This window comes from Pituophis catenifer, unplaced genomic scaffold (assembly GCF_029215685.1).
Source record: "Pituophis catenifer annectens isolate HBS135680 unplaced genomic scaffold, rPitCat1.0.hap2 SCAF_8, whole genome shotgun sequence".
Lineage (NCBI taxonomy): Eukaryota > Metazoa > Chordata > Lepidosauria > Squamata > Colubridae > Pituophis > Pituophis catenifer.
The window spans coordinates 63,231,089-63,252,083 of record NW_027256888.1 but is presented as its reverse complement, the minus strand read 5'-3'; the positions used below and the strand labels follow the sequence as shown (position 1 = coordinate 63,252,083).

General features: G+C 35.6%; 1 protein-coding gene across 5 annotated transcripts in view; it reads right to left on the bottom strand.

The window, feature by feature from the left end:
* Positions 1-3,604: 3,604 nt before the first annotated feature.
* The window catches only part of PPP3CA (protein phosphatase 3 catalytic subunit alpha), a 213,697-nt gene continuing 196,306 nt past the window's right edge, over positions 3,605-20,995 (bottom strand). For 3 of the 5 annotated variants that reach the window (XM_070948213.1, XM_070948214.1, XM_070948215.1), the window contains 4 exons: positions 15,961-16,045; positions 13,347-13,444; positions 10,063-10,092; positions 3,605-5,378 (listed from right to left, as the gene is read on the bottom strand). In XM_070948213.1, the coding sequence (XP_070804314.1) occupies positions 5,182-5,378; positions 10,063-10,092; positions 13,347-13,444; positions 15,961-16,045 (410 nt within the window). In that variant the 3' untranslated portion in view covers positions 3,605-5,181. The remainder of the gene's footprint in view (positions 5,379-10,062; positions 10,093-13,346; positions 13,445-15,960; positions 16,046-20,995) is intronic. The other 2 variants (XM_070948216.1, XM_070948217.1) reach the window with 1 other exon arrangement.

The following is a 20,995-nucleotide window of genomic DNA, read 5'->3' as shown; positions in this document are numbered from 1 at the left end:
ACCTTAGCATCTCACATTCAGTCATGATATTTTTCAGTGATAAGTTATTATTGAGAACTGGAAACAATAAAACAGAAATGAACTTGGTAAGTAGTACTTATTCCATCTTTACCAAGGATAACCCTCAGAAGACAGACTCAGGAATTGAAAGGATCTTGATAGACTTATAAGGTTGGGAAAACTAGATCAAGATACTAGAGAGGCAAAAGCTGGAGTGGTGTTAATGAGAAGGATCTTGGCATTCTGGTAGACTGCAAATTAAGCATGGGCCAACAGTGTGCTGCAGTTGCGAAAAAAACCAGTGCAATCTTGGATTGTATTAACAGACTTATAGTGTCAAGATCATGGGAAGTGATTGTTCTGCTTTATGCTGCACTAGTTAGACCACACATAGAATTGTGTCCAGTTTTGGTCATAACAATATAAAAAAGGCAGAAGAATTGGAGTGTGCAGAGAAGAAGAGTAAGGAAGATGGTAGTGGACTTGGAAGCTAGATCTTAATACAGAATGATTACAGAATGATTAAAAGAACTGGTATACTTAGCCTAAAGAAGAAAAGGCTAAATGGAGACATGGCACTTTTCAATACCTGAAGGGCCATTATAGGTAAGTGGGTGTGGATTGTTTTCTATAACATCTGAGGATAGGACAAGAATCAATAGGTAAACGTTTTACACAAAGAGATCTCTAACTCAAGATTAGAAGAGATTTCCTAGCTATGGAAACTTTTAACCAATTAAGCTAAAAGATGTGAATTATTCAGCCTGTGAGGTTACTGAAGGTTTTCAAGCAAACATTACACAGCTGTTTGTCTAGGATGTTAGAGGTTGTGTGTACAGGCTTGGAACAGACTCATCTAAAAAGAATTAGAGAGCCAATTTGGTTTAGCAGTAAAGGTACAAGGCTACAAATGAGGTGATTATAACCTCTAGTTCTGCAGTAGGCAGTTAGTTGGGTGATTTTGGCCTGTCATATCCTAGAAAAAGGCAATAGCAAACCACTTCTGAAAACCTGCATAGACTTTTCCACAGCAGACGTGAAGGCATGTAGCCATTTAGTCAAAACAGGAACTAAGGAATAAATTTGATTCTGATTAGGTCTGAATTAATTTGTCCTAAATTTGAGAAGTTTGAAGGGATTAAAATACAGTTATCTACTCTCAAGAAAGGAAATATGCAAACTTCTTTTTTGTAATACAATTCAGAGGTTTCAGGACAGTGCATAGGTAGTTCCTGACTTATGACTGGTTGTTTATCAACTGTTTGACATTATGATGGGCCATATCCTGTTGTCATAAAATGTTGCCCCCCCATTACATGACTGCATTTCCAAGTACTTGGTAAATGGCTTGCCTTTAAAACCAGTTGCAGTGTTTCATGGAAGTTAGTCCCTTCCAACTCTGTTAATCTCTTAAAAAATGCATCATACATGATTGTGATTTGCAAACTTTTCCTGGTTTCCAGCATTTTTTTGCTAATTTGTTGGCAAAAAATACCGATTTGGAATAATGGTTTTCACACTGTGACATTTGCTCATTGACCATGCTAATTCACTAAAAGATTGGCACAAAGCATGTCATAATATTGGGTCCGGTTATGTGACTTAAAACTGTAACAATTTATGACTGAAAATCCAGTGCCAATTGCAGTTGTAAATTGAGGATTACCTTGTGTAATGTGTCAACTTAGACAATTGTGTCTTCTTATATGTACTCCAGGAGAACCTATCTCATTAAAGGTAAAGGTTCCCCTCGCACATATGTGCAAGTCGTTCCTGACTCTAGGAGGCGGTGTTCATCTCTGTTTCAAAGCCGAAGAGCCAGCGCTGTCCAAAGACGTATCCATGGTCATGTGGCCAGCATGACTAAATGCCAAAGGCACACGGAACGCTGTTACCTTCCCACCAAAGGTGGCCCCTATTTTTCTACTTGCATTTTTTACGTGCTTTCGAACTGCTAGGTTGGCAGAAGCTGGGACAAGTAACAGGAGCTCACCCTATTACACGGCTCTAGGCAGTTCGAACCGCTGAACTGCCGACCTTTCTGATTGACAAGCTCAGTGTTTTAGCCACTGAGCCACCGCGTCCCTCATTATTATCTCATTATTTTTATTTATATTAAATTATCTCATTATTTTTTTTTATATTAAAATAACGATTTGAGGGAAATTGGTCAACCCATTTTATGAAATCATCAGAGGTTTCATTCCTTTCAGGATTTGCAGGACTTGTGCTAGTTTTAGTGGGGTTAGAGTTAGGGTTAGATATAAAAAATGCTAGATGTAAAAAATTACAAATGCAAAAAAGGATTATGCTTTGTCTACTTCCATATAGTAATAATGAAAAGTATGATATTATTGGTTGCAGATGGCCTCTGATATGAAATTAAAAGTTGTACATAAGTATCTCAAGACCAGAGCTGGAATCTTTGTGCATGAAAATTTTATATACAGTATTTATAAACTTGGTGACATTCCAGTTCCATTTAAATAGAAAACAAAAAAGGTTTTATGTTCTTAGTGCCTAAAATGTAAGAAAATGAAAAACATGTTTAAATGCTAATATAACAAATATGTACTAAGCTGTAACAAATTAATCTATTGAGGCAATCAAGCAAAGGGCATCCATGTAGTTACTGAACACATTCATTGTCTAAATGGTTTCCAGTGTGGCATTAGGTTATGGGACTGGACTAGATTACAGGTCTGCCTTAAACCTTGGACTTAGTGATTAATTTTGAGTCATTCACTTTTTTACAGCCCAATTGATGTCCCATGAAATCCACACTGAGCTTCTGGAGGAAATGAAGACTTTATGTGTCACAAATACAACAAAATAGGATGTGTCAGGAATGGGATAAGGATGAAGAAAATAATAATGGGTTCAACAAATGTCAGTATCCATGCATTATGGGATTCAAATATTTGAATTTCACTTCTTAGGATGGGCAAGATAGTTTACTGTCTGGCATTAGAACTTGGAAAGAAGAAAACAAGTTGGAAAGGCCAGTCTATTTTAAGAGGGAATGAGGGAACTTCTACAAGACATATTTTTCCTGTTACAAAGATGCACCTCACGTTTGTGAATTAATGAACGGCATACTAATAATTCTGAAAAGAATTTTATTTGAAATGCCTGTTTTTCCATGGGTATGGTGGATTTTTTTTAGGTTTCCTGTCCTATTTATTTCATTATACTGCTTTATTTATAAACATTAACAATGATGTCACTTGAATATGGATTATTAGGCAGATTATAAATTCAATAAACAAACAAACAGCAAATGTGGAAAGTAGAAGATCCCATTCTGTTCCCTGAAATTTTAAAAGGCGTCTCTGTGAATCCAGATATGCAATTTCCTATTGTCAATAGACTATCCTTCTTCAACCAGGTCACTCTTGGTGTGCTGGACCTCCTATATAAAGACTTGTCAGTCAGCTTAAAAGACAACAAAGACAGTCCTTTGGGCAAAAGAGAGCTTGTGGACTAGGACAGGTAACACATAAACCAGGTAATAAAAGAGGTTTGCTCCCCTCACAAAGAAGCCCGAGCCGAGTGTTAAATATGTACTATTACATATTGGAGATTTAACAAGAGATCTTCTAGGTTCATGCACATTTTTATTGAGTAGTAATATAAAATGCTTTTTTTTTCATTGTTACAAGTGCATGCTTTGATTGCCAACATTTCATAAGTCAAATTACAAAGGCAAGGCTGTAGGCTGTAGTGAATTACTTGGGCACTTATACAATTGATAAAAAATATCAGTGGACTGTTTTGTTGGTTTTTTCCTCCTCCTTTAAGACTGAACCAGTTGTAACCCGTAACTGATATATAAAGGGAAAAAAAGTGAAAAAAATCACACATTTTGTGGCACATGACAGAACGTAACAAAATGACTAACTCATCATGACGTTAACAGTTCTCATGCATTTAGTTTCACATGTAACTACAAACTTAGTTTAAATTTCACAAGGTTTGCTAAACATGCTAACCATCTATATGTGCACTGACAAGCTTATATTAAAAACTTTTAAGAATACTCTCCCCCTTAGATTTTTTCAAAGCTTTTTTGATTACAAAATTTCAAAGGCATTAGCATTTTCTTTTTAGAGAATATAAAGTACGCCAGTATACATACATTTCCAGTATAAGTCAGACCACTAAGCGCATTACAGTCCCATACAGGCCTATACAGCCAATTTTTTTTTCTTAAAAAACATGCATAGGCAGATTTTTTACAGAATATAGATGCTTTCACTGCACTTAATATGGTGTCTTGTTCACTATACTTAAAAATGCACCACTCATAAATATTTAAATTCAGCAAGCCACAACCAAGACTTGATTTACCAAAAGGAAAGAAAAAAAAGAAGAAGAAGAAAATAATCCTAAATATAAACTGAAACTACTAAAAGAAAAAAAAGGATATCGTTATTCCAGTTTTTTTTCCTTAAAAACATAAATGAAAAAGATTTCTCACTGCCAAATTAATTAAGGTAAATGTTATAATTAAAGGGTATTCAAGCACACTAAAGAAACCTGAGGTAAGCATAATGTGTACAAAATTAAATTGTCTTTTTTTTTTGGCATTTTTAACAAATTTGCAACATTCTCTTTTTCTTTTATATATTTTTTTTAAAGATTGCCTAATTTTTTTTGTCTTGTTTTAGATAGCCGTCGTCTGACAAGAGTAGCAAAACATTATCAATAAATAGTCTCCTTATTTAGTTTGTACATCACTCTGTTAAAAATGGTTTGGATGTTGTCCATGTATAGTGCTGCAACTGTAAACGTACAATAGTTAGTAAGAAATCAGACAAAGTTGTCATGTCCAGTAACATAATAATAAAAGGCCTTTCAGTTAACATATCTAGAGGTTTCCAATGCAATAGGAAAACATGTTCATTCCCCTAACTTTGCAATATAGACCAACATTAGCTTTCGTTTATTTCTCTACAAGCATTTTAAAGGCATGTCCAAGGAGGTGTTCTACCTCCACCCCCACCCCACCAAAATAAAGTTTACTATCTCTTCTTAGATGATATTGTAAACTGAATCCAACATCTGGCCCCAGAGCAGGTAAGCTACTGTCAGAGGCAAGAAAATCCAACTGCTGTTGAGCAGCAGTCCCACGGTGCCCTGCTCAAAAACAAAAAAAATATCCCTGTAAGTCAGAATGGGTCACTGGATATTGCTGCTGTTACTGCCATTGCTGTCGGTGCCGTTCGTCTCTGAAGAGATTCCCTTGTTGATGGAATTCAGGTTGGCATCAGAAGGCATGGCATCCCTGCGCGGGGGCATCCTCTCATTGATCCGGTCCAAGCCTTTGGCTTCTTCAAAGCTTGTGATCTTATGCTGTGGCGAGAATCCTTTGATAGCTGAAGAGAAAAAAAGGGGGTTGGGAAGAAAAGAACAACAACAAAACAAAACGGGAAAGAAAGTCAGTAGGGACGAAGGGTTGGGCTTTTCTATCAGCTTACTGATCAATGAGTGAGAAATTCCTTCAAAGTGAAGAAAACAAAATGGCAACACAATTAAAGCTTCTGGATGTAATTGGAAACAGATAAAAGGTGAACAGCCAATGTCTCTTGAATGATTAATATGCTCCCAACAAAATCCAGTTCTGGCATTTTGTTCTGCAGTTTAGGCTAAATGAACAACTTTCAGGACAAGTAGAGTTCAGAGAGAGAGAGGGAGAGGGGAAAAAAACCTAAAATTGATTTTCTTAAGATCTGGAAGCCAATTCTCACTAGAGTTTTCTTTAGGGTGGCGGTGGCAGGAATTGATGATCACAATTATTTCCTGTAGGAAATTTCATTTCTTTCCATAATGGTAGCTGGAATTATAGCAAGAGATCTGTTTGGTCCTAACATTGAGGAGATTAACTCAGTCTGATACCAACAATAAACTGTGAGTATGAATGGAGACACCAATTTGAAACGAGGATTTTAAGAATATTTTGAATAAAGCGATTGTTGTTTTTTTAAAAAAGTGGATTGCCCTTAATAGATTCTTGAAAGGTCCTCATGGTTTCATTTGTGATAGAATTTATGCTGATTTCATAGATTATTTTTATTTCTTTATAATAAAAGGATGAAATTTAGCAATTTTGCTATTCTTAGCAACTTTCAAAGGCTTTAAAATATTAAGATCTCAAAGATGTTGAGACTCTAGAAAGAGTGCAGAGAAGAGCAACAAAGATGATTAGGGGACTGGAGGCTAAAACATATAAAGAACAGTTGCTGGAACTGATATGTCTAGTCTTATGAAAAGAAGGACTAGGGGTGACATGATAGCAGTGTTCTGATATCTCAGGAGTTGCCACAAAGAAGAGGGAGTCAAACTATTCTCCAAAGCACCTGAGGGTGGAACAAGAAGCAATGGGTGGAAACTAATCAAGGAGAGAAGCAACTTAGAACTAAGGAAAAATTTCCTGACAGTTAGAACAATTAATTAGTGGAACAAGTTGCAAATGCTCCAACACTGGAAGTTTTTAAGAAGAGATTAGATAACCATTTGTCTGAAGTGGTGTAGGGTTTCCTGCCTGAGCAGGAAACCTTCAAGGTCCCTTCCAACTCTGTTATTCTATTCTATTCTATTCTATTCTATTCTATTCTATTCTATTCTATTCTATTCTATTCTATTCTATTCTATTCTATTCTATTCTATTCTATTCTATTCTATTCTATTCTATTCTATTCGAGTGGCTTTCCAAGGACTCTTCCAATCATTTTATAGTCTCACTCCTAAATGTGAAAGCTTGCTATGCTGCTCCCTACGGAAAATCCAGAGGGAAAATATAACAAATAGTTATATTTTCAATCACTATTAAGATAAAGGATCCAAACTACAAATAGCATCAATTCTTTTGCTCTTCTTGCAGGAATTATTCATACCTGCTATATTAGAGCCAAGATTTAAAAAATCTTAAGGCTTTTTAAAATTGGGGTTTATTAAAGATCCTGATTAATCTAGAAGAAAGCCTTTCATTCCCATCAATATTATTACGGAAGCCACATTTACCTGTTGTTCAAACATAATTTCTTTTTTTAAAAAAATGAAAAGAAAGGGGTTGCTGAGTTGGTGGCATGCTATGCAACGGTTGAATTTTTTTATTGTGGTACACTGACTGCCCCATTGTTAAGGAACCTGCGTTGTATCCCTAAGATTCATCCCTGAGGGAAAACATTTTACTGTATTGAACGGAAAACTTTCAGTGTCTTCAGCGTAGCAGAACTGATTGTATGCTATTCAAAAACAATAAATTTCTGTCAATCCCAGACAATTAGAGTGGTTGTTCAATGTGCCATGGACTCTGAATATAATTGTTTTAGCATATTTGTCATTCTTAGCTTTGAAAGTGTAAGAACAGGAGAGAAGGTAACTGAATTTAAAAAAGTGAATGAATCTTCCATTTAGCACTGGCATTGAGTTCCACATTGCTCTCACTAGATACTGCTTACTTTCTGTTCTCTTCAAGGGCTCTATGCAAGCCACTTTTCTTAATATTTTCAAAATGAAAATGGGTTGAATTTTGGGCAACAATCCGTTAATACTGCTTAACTTTTCAATTGCTACTATACTCCATGCTGTTATTTTATTTCATAAAATTAAAATCATTTCAAAAATATTTGGTTATGTTTATTTCTGTTCAGGTTTTTTTTTAACATGCACAGAGTCCAGCTAGTCCAAACAAAAACACAGGGGAAAATTACTGGATGGATGTGAGCAAAAGAAAGAGTGTAAAGAAATCCATTTTTTGTTGATCTGTTGACTAATTAAATCTATTTTCTATTAGAGGGAAAGCAATTTCTTTTCTGAATTTTGGTTTGATTTTCAATTTTGTTGTCCCTGGTATTATTAAACTTGGGTAAAATTTTGTAGAACTGCTCTCATGCTGATGTTTTGCCCACCGCGGCCATGGAAATGAGAACTGTAGAAAGATCTGGAAAATTGACACCTCTCTCCCACATTATGTGGCAATTGTTTTTTATTCATTGTCGGATGATATCCACAACATTTTATGCCATCTGAAATGGCATTCAGTTTGTGAAAATCCCAACAAATTGCTGATGGATTAGATTTAAAGAACCAAGGGTGAAAAAGAAGTTATTAATTGTTTACTTCTACAAAATCTTGTCCAAGAGGCTTTAATAATTAAGTTGTTATACCTTTACTTGAACAAGAATTTGCAAGCAAAAATATATAGATAGAATTTGATTCTAGTTCTTTTAGGGAAGACTTCAGTTATAAAGTATAAACTGAACATATTCGCATATGGAATATTTCACTACAGTACTGGATATCAATCCAATACATTTGAAGGTTGTACACTAGCTTCTTTTAGACAACACAGTCTTTTGTGGAAACTGTCAAAGGGCTAAAAATATCATGTTTTTCCTGGCATTCTCTTTTCCCACATATCACTCAAGTTTAAAATCTCACCCATTGCCCATCAAATTTCAGAGATGCTTCAGAGCTATGGGAAGGGTGAACAACGATTATTGAGAATATTTCCTTTAAATTTTCACCACACTGCTGCTACTTATGACCCATTCAGTTATGAACCAGGAGTATGAAGAATGGCAGTGAGGTAGAAGTGGTCTATTTCTGTGGAGCATGTATTGCTATTGGAAGTGTCCTGTGGCCTGGAGAGGCCACGGTGAAGCTATACTGATAATCACATTCTCTATTTGATTTCCCAAAGGAGAAAACCATTATAAAATAGTGATGAAGTAAAACTTCCATTACACTACTAGCTAATAATAAATAGAAGTTTAATCTGAAGAAGATATATTTTCAGAATGGGAAGCATACTGTAAATTAATATTTATGTCAAGAAGACATATTTATACATCATAGTGCTGAAGAATGTGTCCTGTTGCTGGTCAGACAATGATTATTAGCAGTTTACATTGAGAGTAATGCTAGAAACACAACACAGTCACACAAATCACAGGAAAAAAAAAACAGCCAAACTGTCAACAAGAATGCACACTGCAGAGTAGAATTTGCCAACAGGAATAGAGAATTCCAATGTAAATAGCAGCTTACTCACTGCTATTTAGAAAGCAGTTGTATTTTCTCTTACTTATTTCTATGATTCTTTTTCCACCTCTGTAACAAAAACTTTCTTAAAAGCAAAAATAGATAGGAGAAGCCAAAATGGTACTATTACGTCTTGCCAGAAAGCTAATACTTTTTTTTTTCCTTAAGAAAAACTCACATTTTTATGTGGGCAAGAACAAAATACAACTGAATATGTTTGTTTTGTTTTGTTTTAAAGGGGAATTTTAGAGAGTCTTCTCATCTTGCAAAACAATTTGAAATATTAATTTTCTCTTGCACAGAACATATTTCATCATAAAAAATTGGAGACCTCTTAACTGCATTACTAACAGAATTTCATGGGTGTTGAAATGAAAGGTACGCTTAAGAGAGGCGGCTTAATGTTTTGCATTCAAACTGCTCTGACAATAATTCATTTGTGCCAGAAATCCTGTAAAATAATGCTGATGTTAAGGGTGGAATTACAGGAACTTCCCAAGGCTTGGGGAAAAAAATGCTGTCTTACCATCCTCTCATTGTTTTCATGATTTTTTTTTTCCCTTTCCCCAAAGGGTATTTTAAAATGCGTTGAATTACAGAGAAGACCCATTAACTTTGCTATGGACTTCAATACAGGGGAAATTCCTTTCAATTTTACTTATGTACTCTCCGTTTTCGGAGCTAGCTAAAGAGAACACGAGGAACAGATTGGTCCCCTCAAAGAAACTGCTTGTTTGCCAAATAACTTTTAATTGGATTGCAAGTTTTCTTATCCTTTTGTAAGCATCTGAAGCTTCATGGACACATATCAGAACATTTTTGCAACTTTAAGAAACAACACCAACAACAAAAGAAACACTTTCCCCTTTAAAGCAAGTAAACTTAGGTTAATACTGAGCCACAATTGTTAGCTCAACACCCACACACTCTATACAAGCTACAGCAAAAAATGAATACACCCAGCAGAGCCCTTATCTGTTGTAACCACAACAGAAAGGGATCTGGCCAATTTACCTTCATCAGCCTCAATAGCCTCAACAGTAGCTGAAGAGAAGAAAGGGGTAGCAAAATGAATGAGAAAAATGAGCAGAGGATTTAACTCTCAGAACAAGTCAGTGAATAGCAAAGGAGCTAGTACACTTAAAGGTTACTGTAAGTGCTGGATTTTGACACAGAAGACAACACAAAAGGCCACATACAGAAACAAACACAGGTATTGTAACTTGCAGGCAATAGATTTCTTGTTTATTTTTTGCAGGGGGTGAAGAAGCATGTGCTCTGGTATTTGAAAAATGACCACAGTGGTTAAATAGAATATAAATGGGAAGTCCCAATGATTCAGTCAATTTAGGACAAGAACAATTGCCGTATTGAATAGGGCAAGTTAAACAGAGGAGCGCCATATAGAGAAAACAAAACTTTAAGCAGGCAGAAGAAACCACCACCATTGCTGAAACAGCATTTCCTCTCAATTCCACTTCTTGGTAACCTTGAAAATGCCTTGGATTTCATCTCCCATTATTCTCAGTAAATTGGGAATTGTTGGAGTTGAATTCCAATGCATTCAAAGGGCATAAGGTTGTGGAAGGTTGGTTCTTAATAGCAGTTTTTTTTTAAAAGGAATATGCTATTTGTGAACTTTGGTGAGCATCTTTCCCCCCATTTTCTGTTCATTCTCTATATACTTACACCAGTGTCCAACATTTTTGTTTAACATATTTCTTATTATTTTTGAACACACTGATTGGCTGAATGGCTGAAATTCTAACAAATGTTAGAATTCTTTGTTCTATATGTATCTATATGTAAATTTTTGAATGGAACTAAAATACTGAAAAACAGGCCGTTTCATAGTTGTTGGTAGTATAACACAGATTTAAAATTTGCCTTTTAAAACTGGGTTTAAGAATATACAAGTGGAAATTAAAAATACTCTTGTTAGCTTGAATTTCCTTGGACAGCCAGTTGGGTCTAACATACCATCAAGCCTGAGTCTGACCAAATCAGAATATTGTACTTTTGCAAATGAAATGTTTAAAATAGACATCTGTGATATCTCATTAAATGCCATGTTGCATCAAGGGTATGTACCCCTATAGAATCTACAGCCTTTTGTTGTGGCAGGAGAATCAAATAATAAAAATAAATATGCATAATCAACATGAAAGAAAGAAAATAAAGAACAAAGATGAGCAACAAGATCTAAATTGCATGGAAATGTTGAAAATAATGACTACTAAGAATGAGCACATTTCACAGAATATATTGCCCATATTTTCTGTTAATTGCTCTTAACAGAAATTATGTGAATTTCAGTATATTTGATGGATGGTGCAAGATATTAACTAATGGGTGGGTATAGTAATGTTCTACTAGATTTAATACTGCAGTATTTGCCAGTGCATACTTTAATGAGACTTTTGAATGATGTGACAGAAGGAAATTTTACTTCTTTAACTAGGATTGCAGCATTTTTGGAAGAGCAAATTATCTGAAAGTCAAATATCCTCCAGGCACTACAAATTGCATCAGTGTATCAAAAGTATTCTGTCATACTGCAGCATTTACAAAGCAGAACATTACAATATGTGTAACACACAAGCTACCAAAAAGAGAGTTTACCACAGAATACCTGAATCTTCTAGATAAGAGAAAAAGAGACAAAAAGGGGAAAAGTACAGGGAAGAAACTCCAAGAAGAAATGGGAAAGTTAGAGGCTGAGACTGAGTTATTGGAAAGGTGAATGTCCATGTCTCATGGTTACTAAAAGTTGCATCATAATTACAGTAGGACACTCATGGGTGCATGAAATATATGTTAAAAACAAATAGCAAAATAACAAGTTATATACATTAATGAATTTGATTGTGGCTCCTTACTTCAAGAAGTTTATCCTACTAGCTATTCTCTATAACATAATTCATATAAAATATGTTTTGATACAGTCACGGGTAAAAATGCTTTCCTGCTGCATTTAGATCAAAATCACGGTGAATTAATGAATGCTTTCTCAAGTTCATTTCTGACTTCCCCATGTATGAATTTGTGATTTATTAATCACTAGATTTGCCATTAGATTTGTACCTATGAAAGAAACCTGAATTCCAATTCAAATGTGCAGATTTCCTTGAACAAAAAGGCACACTTTTGGGTGTGTGTGTGTGTGTGTAAGGAGAGGCAAGGCAGCATTGGAGCGGTTGCTGCATTTTGCTTTGGAAGGAGAAAAGGATGACATTTTCCTGAAAAATACTCAGATCTGTATTGCTGTATCAAACTTTCTTCCCCCAAACTATCAGTATTCCTGAAACTTTGTTCCCCAATCTGCTCCTTGTGTTTATGAAACCACAATGGGTTCAACCATCATGTTAAACATGGGGCTAAAAGAAACCCGACCCTATTGGGATGCAGTTAAATGGAACTAGACAATGTGCTCACTACACCAGTCATATAGACTTTAGCATTGCTGCAGGAAAAGAAATATAGCAACAGCAGCAAGCGTATGTGGAGTACTAGTGTTCTATGGTTGGCCTTGCTTGCATGCCCATTTTAACTTTCTCACAATACAGTGCTTATCATATATGCACTGCAAACACTGTCTAGCTGGGAAGGTAACAATGACAGCCAGACAAGCCAATAGGGACAGAAATTCCTATCAGCATCCCACCAGGTATCAGGTGTGTCAGGGACTCCAAGTGTGTGCTTGCTTCCCGGAAGGAAGGTTTTTCAGAATTATGCAAGTTATTAACAATACTACACTGACGTATTCATGTACAAGGGGAATATCTCTGCATTTATAAATTGGGCACTCAGACCCATTTTGTATTCTGCCTCTTAAATTGCTGCGGAGTTACATTCTTGCTGCTCAAACCATTATGGAGTAGACTAGGGAAAGGAGCCTGGTTCAGTTTGAACATTTGATCTTTATATTTGATCCCCAGTCATTTAGCTATACTATATTAGGCAGATGAATTTTAGGAAGCTAGCAGAGATATGAATTAGACATTCTTTCCCCCAAGATTGTTGAGCTCCTTCTACAAGAGATTCCTTCCCGGAGATTAACTATTTTTCTTCTAAATAATATCAAGTGAGATAAAATTGGTTTGAAAATTAAGACTTGTTCTGTGTGTCTGTGTGCATGTGTGTGCATGTGTGTGTGAAAAACCCAATTTTGTGAACTACATTCCAGCTCTGTGGTCTTTCCCTCAATTTTTTTTTCTCTTCAAAATACCATATTGTTATAATGGAAAGAGGATGAAAAATTTATGTCTATCACAGTATACATGTGCAAAAGCACTTACCGCTTTGTAGAGTTTGTTTCCCTCCAGAGAGCACCCCGCTGGGCAGCATTCCTGTTGGAGTCAACCCTTTCAGTGTCAGCACGCTCTCACTCTCTTCCCTAACAGGAACAGAATGAGATGTCAGCTGTGGCTAGCAACAGACACAATCAGAGGAAACAGGTTGTACAGCTGGGCACCCTTCTAACACTTGAAGAACACTTCTGTTCTTACACCTTTTTTTTTAATTGTGGCAAGCTGCTTTGGACGCCAGTCTTTTGAGTAAAAAAAGCAGGACCACATAGAGTAAGCAGAACAAAATCCCCACTAATACAGGCCCAGGAGTTATGACATATTGTATATCCCTGTACTGTCTAAGTGATTATAAATCTCAAGTCCATCTTGGTGAGTAGACAATTTCATCTAGATATGAAGAGAGTTTGGATAGTAAGACATTTATAAAAGAAAGAAGGTAAGGACACATGATTATTAACCACATAATGAACATACTGGTGAATGTTCATATCACACTTTTTTTTCTCCATTCAATTGTGACCAATTTTCGGAGACTGCTTGGACAAGTCTCTTCTTGGCAAGGATTTTCAGAAGTGACTTACCATTGCTATGGCATAGAAAAAGTGACTGGCTCAAGATCACTCGGGTAGCTTCATGCCTAAAGTGGGACTAGAATTCATGGTCTCCCACAGTGGTGAAATCCAATTTTTGTTACTACTGGTTCTGTGGGCATGGCTTGGTGGGCGTGGCTTGGTGGGTGTGGCAGGGGAAGGATACTGCAAAATCTCCATTCCCACCCCACTCTGGGGCCAGCCAGAGGTGGTATTTGCTGGTTGTCCGAACTCCTCAAAATTTCTGCTACCGGTTCTCCAGAACCTGTCAAAACCTGCTGGATTTCATCCCTGGTCTCCCAGTTCATAGCCTAATGTCTTAACCACTACACCACACTGGCTCTATATAAATAATATACCACCATATTGTCTGCTGAAAGTTCAGGAATAATCTTTTGGGGTCAACATTCTGAGGACTGCTGAAACAAAGCAAAGATAGTGTCGGAGCCAAAAGGATGAAGGGGGAAACCACTCTTTTCTTGTATTTCCAACTCTCTTTTTCTCTCTTCAAAATAGCTTCCAGGAAAAAGATTTCTAATGCTTACCAACTACCAGTGAGCTATACTGCACTGTTCAGAGCTTTTCTAATTAAGGTAAAACTATAGGAAATTAGAGCAAGACCATACACAGCCATAGAAGTACAGACCCTCAACATACATAGGATGTTCACTCAGCTCTATTCACAACACTGGCAATATTTCAGCAAGGCTATTGTACTCAATTCTGCAGTACAGCTTTTGGCCTCCCAAATCCCAGGAGGAAGGAGTGATCTGCGTCAGAATGGCGCAAACAAAAAGATGTTTGTGCACTTATGTGGGTGAGTATTTGCTTTTGTTTTTGGCTTCAGGCAGCAAAATGTCTTTGAGTAACTTCCGTGGTTCAATCTTCTGGATTGTTCTGAAGCTTGCAAAATACAAAAAATCTAAGATGGTAAACTATAGTTAGTCCTCAATTTACAAACACAATTGAGCCCAAAATTTATGTTGCTAAGTGAGACAGTTGTTGATTTTTGCCCCATTTTATTACACTTCTTGCTATAGTTGTTAAGTGAATCATGGTGGTTGTTAAGTTAGGAACATAGTTGTTAAATGAATCTGGCTTCCCCGTTGATTTTGCTTGTCAGAAGGTCTCAAAAGGTGATCACATGACCCCAGGACATTGCAATCATCATAAATACGAGCCAATTGTATGAATTTTGATCATATGATCATGGTGAAAAACATTGTGAAAAATTAAATAAATATTCTAAAAAAACCAGTGTGAAAAACAGTCATAAGTCACTTTTTCGTTTTGAAATGCCGTTGTAATTTCAAACAGTCACTAGATGAATGGTGGCAAATCAAAGACTACCTGTATGTCTATTCAGAGATTGTATGACCTATCTGTATTGTAAAGGAACATACAACTGGCAGAAGGCAATTTCCTTTTTTAATGAAGTTGATCGGGTGAACCCTGAGGGAATGCATGAAAATGTCTTTTTCTGCTTTAGAGCCACGGTGGAGCAGTGGTTAGAACGCAGGTTGACTCTGCCCACTGCCAGGAGTTCAAACCTGACCGGCTCAAGGTTGACTCAGTCTTTCATCCTTCTGAGGTCGGTAAAATGAGGACCCAGATTGTTGGGGGCAATATGCTGATTCTGTAAACAGTTTAAAGAATGCTGCAAATCAAGGGTACACAACTCCTTGTCCGCAGCCAACTACCAGGCCATGGTCTATTTGGAATTGGGCCACGTGAGTGGCTGGCCAGAGTGCACATGTGGCAGGCTGCTGGACACTTGCTTGCATGCATGCTGGTCCACATGCATGCACGTGCCAGCCCGCCAGTCGTGCGGCCCCGTTCCCATCTCTCCTCCCCCCCACCAGCCGGGCTGCCAAGCCACAAAGGTTGGGATTGCTGCTATAAAACACTATAAAGCTGTGTAATAAGTCTATTACTATTATTATTTTGCTAAGGAATGTTTCTCTGAAGGAACGAACAATAATTTCTGATGCTAAAATACACAGAAGCCATACCTCAGTACAGAAAACACTCGAGCCATTTTCCCTATCGCCCGGATCTTGTTCCGTATAACCTCTTTTCGAGCTGCAGCTGTGGCTCCTATAAGGAGAAAAGAAATAAAGAAATAAAAATTATTTTAAAATTATTTTAGAATAATACCTGAACTTCAAGAACCCATAATAGATACATTTCATCTTCCTCTTTCCCCATAATCCTATAATTTTATTTTAATATAGTTCATGTGTGCATAAATTACCTCAGCTATATGCTTTCCCTGTTTATTATAACCTGGATTTAGGCTTCAAATTATTTTTATTCTTTTACAAGACACAAATAATTGACTGCAATGGTTCTATGATATAAGCTCTCATTTTTAAATTTTAATTTAAAACTGTGCAAGTTAGAACACTTTAGAATAGAGTTATTATCTTTCCACTTGGGTTATATGCAGTTAAATTATATATTAAATAATACTTTAATATGTACAGTTCTATTGGTTCCCAGAATGCTTTCTCCTGCTTTTTGAAATATTTACCCTTTCCCTTTATCTGTATTTTAATAAAAATGTATACTAAATTGCCACCAAGAAAGTATTATAGTCTACAATTTATACTGCAAACATCTGTGTTTGTGTGGTATATATTTGAAGAACTGACATTAAGAGTTAATTTTAATAGAAGATAAATATTGGTAACCTACAAATTATATGAGACCTACTGCTTCTGTATGACACCTCTTTATATCTATTTCTAAGGTATCTTGTCAGGTGGCTTCTCAGGGAATGCTTGCATATCAATCATAAATATTTTGAAAAATATGTTCTCTACATCTAACTGGGAAGAAGCATAGAACCAGCTGCTTTGCACATTATATGAATGACATAATGTATAAGATATTTAGCTTACATTTTTAAGAAGAGATTGGATGAAATAATATAGGGCTTCCTGCCTGAGCAGGAAGTGATCATTTGATCAGGAACTGGTACATATATTACATTAGAATAATAGAAATACAAAGTTAGAAGGTCTTGGAGGTTCCAGTTCCTAATCAAATGATCAAATGATTCTGTCCTCCCTGAATTTTTATCAAAAATGCTCAGAAAAATAATGTTTATTTTTGTCGTGGGCCTTGGACCATACATGAAAATGAATCTATCTAAACGTTTGTACATAGAATTTGAACATAGTTCTCAATCAGCTGAAAATATATACATAACGAATTATTACAGAGCAGTGGTTCAAGATCAGATTTTAATGACTGAAAGAAAAGCATAAAAATGATTGCCTTGGATATCTTTATGGCAAATGATCCATGTGAAAAATAAGAAATTACACTGATAATGTTCAGTCAACTAACTACAAAACTACCTGTGCCTGATTAATTTTAAACAAGATTGCATTTAGAGATGATAAAAAAAAAAAGTATATGTAGCATAAAATAGTCTGTAATCTTTAAAATACATGTTTGAAACAAGGCTTATTATTGAAAGAAAATATCTTTTTTGTTTATGCTTGACATTTATACAAGTAACAAGATAACATAAAACAACACAAGAATGGATAGATTACTGATTTGTGGCATGCTCTGCAGTTATGTCGAGTAACCAGTGACATTTATGGGGATGACAGGGTTCACAGTTAAGGAGCACTGCAATATCACAAAAGGAGCTTCCACATTTTTACATTATTACAGTATTGCATTTACAGCTGAAAGGCATAATTCCACCCAGAGTTACTTTGAGGTAAGGTTGGCAGCAGTGGTGGGTTGCTCGCCCGGTTCGGTCCGGTTCTTGCGAATCGGTAGTAAAAGCAGCAGGAGGCTCTGCCCACCTGCCTGGACGTCATCATGAATGACGTGCACATGTGCAGAAGCGTGTGTGTGCGAAGCGCGTGTGCGCGCTCCAGTTGTGAACTGGTAGTAAAGGTAAGTAGAACTCACCCCTGGTGGGCAGCCTATAAATTTGATATATAAAATTACATAAATTTTCATAAGATGAGGAAATAGCCTGATTTGAGCACTGTTCTGAAGGTACCTGCTGCAACATCTTTGGGGATACACACACACACACACACACACACACACACACACACACACACAGTGCTCAAATCAGGCTCTTTCCTAATTTTATGTGGTTGTTTAGGGAACTATGCTGATTTGGATATTATCACATCCTTATCTTTTTTGTATCATGCCAAGAGGGGCGGGGTCATTATAAAAGGAGAAAAAATGGCAGCATTGCTTCAGGTACAAAACTCTTTTCTATCCAACATAGAAATATGGTTCTTAAAAGTAGAAAAGTGATCTGTGAAAAAGTTCCTGGAATAATGGAAATGATAAAAAAAAACCAGAACGTTACTGTCCAAATATAACGATATAGCTACATAAACTTAAGGATTTATGTCAGAAGTTAAAGAAGGAAGGAGCTAGACTCAGACAAGGAAATTTTATTTGAAACTAGAATTGTACTTGAAGAACTGGAGAAGTAAGGAATAAAAGAATTCCTAGACTGATATTAAAAATTATATGCAATATGCAATATGCAATATGAATGATATTGCATTTAGAACAAGGTGAGTTTTTCCCACTCCTTTCTTGAGTTCCCTTGGAAAGATTTATCTGCTTCTCAATAAAAGAAATAGTATAAAGGCTTTATAAGCAAAATGAATATAGATATAATAATGTACTTTCTAAAAGTGTAATTGTATAAATCACAGATAAAGCAAAGCAATTTGTTACTTTTTATAGCCAATTTTAGTTTTTAAAGCCACAGTTAGAAATATTAAAATTCACAGAAATTTTTATTCAAGAAAAATATAAAAAATTATAAATTTGTATGACAATGTCAAAAGTGTAAGAAGACATGTTCACAAAGAATTCACAAGAGGCATAGAGAAAATAAGGGGATCCAATTAATTGTATACAAGAAGAAAATATTTATCTTTTTAAATGACAATATGAAAAAAGAAATTATAATAAATAAAAAATATTAGATTAATTTTAGATAATAAATAATGCTGCAATTCACACACATTAAAATAATGAATAAAATAGTAACTTTTTCAGTGAATATTATACAGCGAGATAATATGGTAGGGATGTAATAGAAATAAATCATTAGTTTCTTTTCAAAAAAAATGTTATGCACTACAATGTGTAGTATTTAAATGGACATGCATGTAATTCATGGAGCCAACCAACAGCCATCTTGAAATATTTCCAGCTCAAAAATTGTATACAAATTGCATACATTTGATCAGGAGAGAGGGAGGGGAGGGTGGGGGAGGGCAGGAGAGAGAAAGGGAATATAGTTGAGAAAGATAAGTAAAACATGCATATAGAATATTAAGGAAAGATGCTAAAACATGCAAAGTGCATACATCAAAGGAAATTATCCACCACAAATACCTGTGGGTTTATTTATTTTGTGCAGAAAATGTAAGACTAGCTTCTGAATTCAAGCTGATTTGACCAGGATTTAAATTGATCTGCATATCCTTAAAATATAGTATTTTTTTATTTTTAATGTTATCTTTTAGAAGGTAAAAATTCTTAGGGCAAATTTCTACAATGAACTAGAGATAGACAGGAATTACAAGTGCTTATTGTGGTAATAAACTGCTGAACAATTGTATATGTAAATAGTTAACAAAGTCCCAGATTCACTGGAGAAAATTATCTCTGTTTTCAAATGCTTTATTAAGTGATATCATACAAAACAAAAGTACCTTAGATGGGAAGAAGTGAAACAATTATCACATGAGATTATAATCCACATAAGAAATAATTCCATATATGTGTAGTCATCCTGAATCAAGACTTAAAAATATGGTTCAAAATTCTTGATACACCTCTAAAATATACATTGTAAAAACTGTATGTTTTCTCTTAATCTCTTATAGTGAAGCACTTACCTTCTGCTCTTTAGAAATTTGATATGGACAGTAAATTTACCAAATAAATTAAAATAGGTACAAAATATATATACAATGAGACAGATCTAGACATGAAAATTGAGATCAGAATTTGAAAATGTTTATAGAAGGCCTATTTAGGACTGTCATAATTAAACACACTTTTAGTAATTTCTTTAGCAGAAGAAATAAGAATAAATGAAGAGTCAGAGAGAAAGGAATCTATATGAAAGTCATGTATTATATATGAATAAACAGTGAAAATGTTTGGAAATTTTGTTAGATAATTTTGAGTAGTATCTAGACTTAAGTTTGGAAAAAGTTGGATTTAAGTTAATTCAAGTAACTGATGTCTATGGAGATTCTCAGTCATCCAGGTCATGGTTATCCCAAAGGTGCTTTTTCACGAGGCAACTGGACTTATTTGAAGATGTTTCATTTCTCATCTAAGAAGCTTCTTCAGCTCTGACTGGATTGTGGGCAATGAAAGGATTTATATACTCCATGCAGACAGCTGGACAGCTTCTTGGATGAGAAGCGAAACGTCTTCAAAGAAAAACCAGAAAGTCTAGTTGTCTCTTGAAAAGGATCAAGTAACTGGATGTTGCTTTATTAATATGGATTTTTTTCAGGAAAAAGAATGGCTTTGTATTCTTTGGTCTGACAAAAAAAATCAGCTTTAATATTTTCCCTAGCTACATTTTATTATTTTGAATATTTTTATGTACTCATGACCACTAATTGAAAAAAAATATATCTTATACAGTGGGGGGAAAATGGAATTGCAGCCAAAGTTGTTAGTCATTAAATTCAATATGAATAGATAGAATCCCTGTAAAAACATTATGGTTCGCTTTTGATGCATTTAAAATACTCTTTCACAAATGTAACTAGGCTATTATCAAATGCTATATTATTGAACAAGTATGTAATGCATGTAATAATATATATGAGACCTCCTTCTGCCACCAACAGCCTCCCACCGGCCAATACGCTCCCACAGAGAGGGGCTCCTCAGGGTGCCGTCGGCCAAACAATTCGACTGGCGACACCCAGGGGGAGAGCCTTCTCTGTGGGGACACCAGCCCTCTGGAATGAGCTCCCACTAGAGGTTCGTATGATCCCTGACCTGCGTACC